The sequence below is a fragment of the Sinocyclocheilus anshuiensis genome, unplaced genomic scaffold, assembly GCF_001515605.1.
Source record: "Sinocyclocheilus anshuiensis isolate Anshui unplaced genomic scaffold, SAMN03320099.WGS_v1.1 scaffold640, whole genome shotgun sequence".
In the NCBI taxonomy this organism is placed as follows: domain Eukaryota; kingdom Metazoa; phylum Chordata; class Actinopteri; order Cypriniformes; family Cyprinidae; genus Sinocyclocheilus; species Sinocyclocheilus anshuiensis.
This window is the reverse complement of record NW_015554127.1, coordinates 650,391-657,172: the sequence shown is the minus strand read 5'-3', so window position 1 is coordinate 657,172 and position 6,782 is coordinate 650,391. Positions and strand designations below refer to the sequence as shown.

General features: G+C 36.3%; 1 protein-coding gene across 1 annotated transcript in view; it reads right to left on the bottom strand.

The window, feature by feature from the left end:
- Window positions 1-6,782, bottom strand: part of LOC107670183 (cohesin subunit SA-2) — a 30,037-nt gene that overhangs the window by 18,461 nt on the left and 4,794 nt on the right. Inside the window, exons 2-4 of the mRNA XM_016462703.1 lie at window positions 2,634-2,766; window positions 2,452-2,530; window positions 4-130 (exon numbers count right to left, since the gene is read on the bottom strand). Of these exons, the coding sequence (XP_016318189.1) occupies window positions 4-130; window positions 2,452-2,530; window positions 2,634-2,677 (250 nt within the window). The 5' untranslated portion in view covers window positions 2,678-2,766. The remainder of the gene's footprint in view (window positions 1-3; window positions 131-2,451; window positions 2,531-2,633; window positions 2,767-6,782) is intronic.

Here is a 6,782-nt window from a genome sequence, read left to right as displayed (position 1 = left end):
TTCCCAGCCTGACCACTTCAAAAAGCATGACATTTTCCATGCCGTTTTCCTGGTGGTGACCGTTCATGCGTCCAGCTCCTTTCCCCACTCCTTTCCCTTTCTCTCCAGGGCCCTTCTTTCCTTTCTTCGCCTGAAGCATAATGACATCACAGGTCAACAATGACGAACTGGATCAAACTCTCCACAAGTGAAAAATGATTAAAATCAGCAATTAGTCAGCACACCGTTAGTGTGTTCCCAAATATCATGTGCAAATTGGTTGCAAAGAGTTTTATTTATTTAAATAATATTGTTCACAGGCAGATTGTACTTGTACAAAGATGCTGATTTAAATTAATTTGTTAAAAAATGTTATATAAACATTTGTTTGATGGCAGGTTATACAGAAACATGGTTACCTCATCATTCGTTATTCGTATCGTTATAAATTTGCTGAAAATATACTCACACTCGGGCCATTCAAGATATGGATGAATTTGTTTCTTCATCAGAACAGATTTGGAGAAATGTAACATTACATCACTTGCTCACCAATGAATCCTCTGCAGTGAATGGGTGTCCACTGAATAGGAGTCAATAATTCAAAATATCACTTCCTCCAATGAAAAAGTCCATCCCCTGTTGTGCTCACACATCAAAATACACTGACATATTTGTTCAGAAATGTTTTGGACTGTTTTCTCTTTTAAACTATGCTCGATCTGTGCATATTTCTCTCCTAATTCATAGGGTTGGGTACTGTTCACATTTTAACCGGAACGGTACCGGTATTGGTACCTGAATTTCGGTGCTGGTACCCAATGGTACCTTTTTTCAGTACTTTACTCTCTGTGTAATTACAAAAACATTTATTTCAGTGAAAAAATAAGTCCAAAAGTCTCAATCTCAACATTTTTAACAACAGGGCCCTACAAACTTTTTCTTTCTTTCTTTTTTTTTTTTCCAGAAATTCTTGTTTTAATTTTTCTGAAAATCAAATGAAGGCATTAACCATTTATTTTAAATCAAATTAAAATTAAACCCTTTTATTTTTTGGCAAACAAACTGAGGTTTACGGTTGAAATTAATACATGGAAGAAAAATTGAGTGAATATTCCTTTAAAACATTTTTTAATAAGCTAATAATTGTATTTTTTTTCTACAATTAAGTGATTAATCTAGTTGTAATATTTATTTTTATCATTTAATTCTTTTATTTAAATTTGATAGAAAATTGAATATTTAAAGATGCACATTATACTTCACAAAAGTAATACAAGAGTAATATATTTGTTACATGTTAAACCGCACTTTTATTTTGACAGGTTGCCATGAAGTTTCTGTGTGTATACAGTATGATGATGCTAGTTTTCTCAAATGAAACAGTAAAATTCTCGCGAAGTGACTCTCACAGCAGCTCTGGAGATTACGTTTTTGTGTTCATGCCGTCATATAGTGAGACGCAGAGGCCAGAAATCACCGCGAGCGTCACGCGTGCTTCAGTATTTGTGTAGTAAACAAAACCGCGTTTCCGCCATTCACACATACAGAGGCAAGCGGAACATGCAGGATTCATATTTAAACCGTCTTTTTGCATTTAATATTCACAGCCACGAGTTCATATCGCGATTCGAATTAAGTGGCAGTGGCTACTTTTGATTTATTCGTCCAAAATGTACTAATTCCGTGGCATTCCGCGCTATAGAGTAAATTACGTTTTTATGAATGGACTTCGCAATCCCGTCCGCGTTTTCGCAGAAACCATATGACCCTAGAAATGTAACCACACTTCAGATCATTTCGGCTCACCCTGCGTGTTGTTTGAACGAGTTGCAGGGGTGACATCACGCCACAGGGTCTCTCTTTCTCTCTCTGTAGCGTATGCCCCCAGATGCGTTCTCAGGTATCGAAATTTGGCACCGATTGATTTAACGTGAATCGGTACTCGGTAGTACCGACGCAATTCGGTCGGTACCCTTAAAAGTACCGAGTTCGGTACCCAACCCGACTAATTCATGACTTTTTCACTGGAGAAAGCAATATTATGGATAGAGGACTCATATTTTAGCCGGAAGGAATGGTTTGAAGTTAAAAACTTCTTGATGTATGCTTTACAATCTGTGATGTTTTCATCACCTGCTTGGACTCTCTCTTTGACGGCACCCATTCACTGCAGAGGATCCATTGGTGAGCAAGTGATGCAATGCTGCCTTTCTCCAAATCTTTTCAGATGAAGAAACAAACTCTACATCTTGGACGGCCTGAGGGTGAGTACATTTTCAGCAAATTTTCATTTTTAAGTGAACTATTCCTTTAAGTCACAATCTTAAGTCATGAAAGGTTCACGATCTCTGGCCAATAATTAGCTCCAGAACCATTTCCATGGAAAAGGGGTAAAAGGCCATTTAAAGGAACCTTGTGAAATCTTGTAAAGTCTTTCTGATAATCAAAAATGTCAGAGTACACTCATACCTTCCCTTTCCCGATGATGGCATTCCTCCCATCAGGATCATCGAAATCAGTGTCTGATGAGAATCGGGTGTCAGTGTCCCTGCTCACACAAACAGATCAATATTATCAGAGTGCAGGAGAATGTGTGAACGCATGCATACACACAATCTGTATTCATTACATCTGTGTGTCTGTGCACTCACTGAGTGTAATGAAACTCTGTTTGTAATTCCGGTGCAGCTATCATTTCTTTAACATCTTCTGGTCCACTTCAACTTATCAAGGGTTTTGTCTTCATACACACAGGGCAACAGCAGGTACTTTTGTCTCATAAACCTAAAACATTCACACACAAAATGGGAAAAAACATGATCTCCTTATGTATTAAGAGGTTAAATACAAGCACACATACATCAGCAATCTATGAATTCTTGACAGCTTATTATTTTAAATCAACTCTGGCTTTTTTTTATTCATTTTTTAATTGCTGGCTTATATTCATGTGTCAGCTGGCTGTTGCATCGCATCTCAGTTTTTCATGTTCTCAAGCTACGAGAGGTGCATTTTAATACAGTCTGAATGTCACGGTGTACAGTGTTGACACAACCTCCTGAGAGACAAACAGTTTGCAAGGTCTCATCAAAAGTTAAATGGTAACCAGTCACAAAATTAAAAACCTCTCTGACACACTTGTGTATACTCACTGTTACTGAATTCTAATGGTCAAGCCATGTTATTATTGTGTTTTCACGTTCATGCTTATTATACAAAAATTATACAACTAACATAATCATAAGTGCAGCAGTATATGTTTGCTATTAAAATTAAAATGCCTCCAAAACAATTACAGTTTGGTCGTTTTATGTCTACAACTTAACTCAGTCTGTCATCATGGATAGGTGAATAAACAGTTATATTGTAGCCACAGTGGGGCAGTATGGCTCCATTTCACCGCTCCTGAGCTGCTCACTCAGACAGAGACTCTTTCAGTCAAGAGTGAAGGAACTTCAGTGAAAGCTGCAGGTGCACCTCTTATTTCTAGTAAAAGCACCATTTCAAAACAACGATAATATTAATAAATACATAAAAGCACATAATTTTGCCTTCAGAATTATTTCTTCATTTCTTAAGTTAAGGATATTTAAAAGCATACTTTCACAAAAAATTATAGACCATATTTTACACACAAGACTACCCTCCAACAGAGGGGTTCAGACCAGAACATGACAAAGAACACCTTTTCTGACAATGCTGTTAAAGGGATAGTTCACCCAAAATGACAAATCAGACATCATTCGATCTCCCTTGTGTCATTTTAAACCTGTATGGCTTTCTTTCTTTTGTGGAACATAAAATTAAATATTTTTTTTAAAGTCTGTGTGTTTTTTTTTTTGAAGTCAATGGTGGAGTACATTTTATTTTTGGGTGAAGTATCTCTTTAAATGTGCTTATGAATAAAAGGACAGAAATGATCATTTCTCTGTGAACTACAACTGTTTTCTACACCAGTTAGTTCAGACTTAAAAAGACCAGCTCTTTAACATGTACAGCCGAGGAGGAAGATATTAGAGCAATGTGATATTATCAGCCCATGAGTGGACCACAGTTCTGCAGTGAAACATGCCTAAAGTCACAACCGCCTGTTCATGACATGTACACAACAACACACTGTAATAAATAATATCATGTAACGCTCACTGAATGAAAGACTACCATGATTCACACTGAAAAAGGACACTGGGCCGGCACATATCAAATAGCATACTTGTGAACTAAATGCCGTTGGCTATTTACATCAGTCACAAACAAGAACTGCTATTGCTAGTCAAAGACAGGTGGTATTAGAGAAAGGAGAATTAACATTTTAGAGATCATTTCAGTGAACAAAAACCTGGATACAGCATCAGCACAGAATGAGCTCACGTTCACTGTACAGTGCTGTTCATCTGCCATCACTCAGACAAACACACAGTCCCACGCCTTTGGCTGAGATGTTTCAGAGTCACTGCGCTTTATGCACTTTCAGGCAATCAAACCAACAATCAATTAATTTATATTTGCCTCTTAAGCTGGGTCAGGAGCAATCTTTTTTTTTCTTTACAATTTTTTTTAATAGCAAACCTGTAAGAAAGCATAAAATGTGTACACATTATACTCATTATATTTAGTGAAATAATGAGTATTATTTCACTAAAGAAAGATTAGACATAAGTTATAAATATTTTTTTTTTCTTTTCCCCAAAAAGGCAGATGTGGGGTAAACTGTCAGGGACCACGAATAAAATGGCTAATACAGATACACTATTTACTGCATATGCTATTATGAGTTATAAAATTAAGAGTTTTTTCCCCCAAAATGTGTTGTAAAGCGTTTCAGATGCATTGGGGTAAACTGTGTCAGTGACAGCCAACAGTAATAGTAGGTTTTACCTCCAACTGCAAGAAAAACTAATATTAATTCTATTAAATACTATACAAATGTTGATTTTTGTTTGTCTGCTGCATTTAAATATTCAGAATATAAAAGCATTTGTGTTTGTTTTATGTTTGTTAAACGTGAATGTTTACAATAAAATACAACAAGAATACAGCAATTTCATTAATATGTGGTAGCAGGAATCCTAAAATAAAAACATAATTAGAAGTATGAGTTTTCCCTCTCATAGAGGACCTACATGAATTAATTAATGAATAAATAAATAAAGCTTCTGGTGCTCACCTATTATCGACCCTGTTTTGATTTCAGCAAATCATTTCGAGCGAACGCACACAACCTGATTATTATTCATGAATTCAGTAGCTCATTAATCCTTCGTGCGTTTTATATTGTTCTTATTAGTAGAATTCGTATCATTATTAGGCCTATCTTATCAGTATTTTTGTTAGTTTTCCCCCAATTTTTTTACAGAAACACTGAATGACCAAAAAAGCACCACCACCAGTCCGAAGTTCAGTTAAAATTACTAAATGCAGAAAGTTTTCTGTGAGGGGTAGGGTTAGGGGTGGGTTTAGGTTAAAAAATGTATAACTATCTGTATATAAAAACAATCGAAGTCTATGTAATGTCCCCATTTAGATAACTAAGTAAACGTGTGTGTGTGTGTGTGTGCGTGCGTGCGTGTGTGTGTAAAATAGTTTATCAGTCTGGCGAGTAAACTAAAAAATTTACTAGCCAATGGCTATTCAATTGCCAAGGTGTTCGTAGAGGGCTGTTACCCCTCACTGAATTAAAAAATATAACTAAGGGAAAATATTTTATTAGGGGCGTTACTGAGATACTACTTCCCCTCTTACGAGATCAAGGCAGCGCAACAGAACACCAAAGAGCAGATGGCATCTGTGCCGTCACAACAAAAGTATTTTCATCAACGATTTAGCAGGTTTAGCCTTTATTATAGAGGCACTCATTTCATCCCAGCATTGTGGAAATAACACTCATTGCAAAATGACTCAATTAAAAATACCACTAAACAGCACGAGTGTGGAGAATAGGCCTTTATCACACTTCCGCGTTCGAAAAGCGCAAGTTTCAGATAGTAGCGTAAACAAACATCTGCTGCAGCCTGTCTCAATGGCTGTGCCCATAGCACGGGATTGTTGTGATTTATTTATGTAAAATTCAACACAGATACGTCTTCTAAAGACACCAAACTCAGTTTACAATCCTGAAGATGGTTTCATCTTCCGACATATATTTTGTTACTTAAAGGGGAGCGCGCAAGCCTAATGTGTGTGTATGCACAATACTTCAGAGTCTGACCACCTTATTTTATTACAGAACTGCAAGATCACGCAAAAGAGCATTTCAATTAGCCAAAGCTTAAAATGTTAATTATAAGAAACTTATTGTATTAAACAATAATGCTCACATTTTCATGCATTTACTTTACGATGCAATCTTCAATAATTACTAGGGATGTAACCATTAACCGCGAGCCGGTTGAAAATCGATTTAAATATGTGACAATTCAAATCGGTTGAGATGCTAAACAAATCGTGATTCATTTAGGGGTAGGAGTTTATATGAATGTATGTGAAGGGAACTTACGGTCTTTAGAAAAGTTTAGATGGTATTTTTTCTTTTCATCTTGCCTCTGTATAATGCATATTAAAGTTAATAACAGCAGCGCTGCTTTGTTTACAGCGGAAACCAAGGAAATGCTTTAAGCGCCACCTGCTGGCAGAGAGTGAATCTGTCTCATTCAGCTCTGCTGTTTGTTTCATGCAGATATTTTTATGTATAGTTTCACAAAACTGAAGTCAAACCATTCTGTTTTTGCTTCAAATTTCGAAATTATACAATCTAATTGCAATCTAAATAACATGTATTTAGCATCTTTGTTTGGATCGTG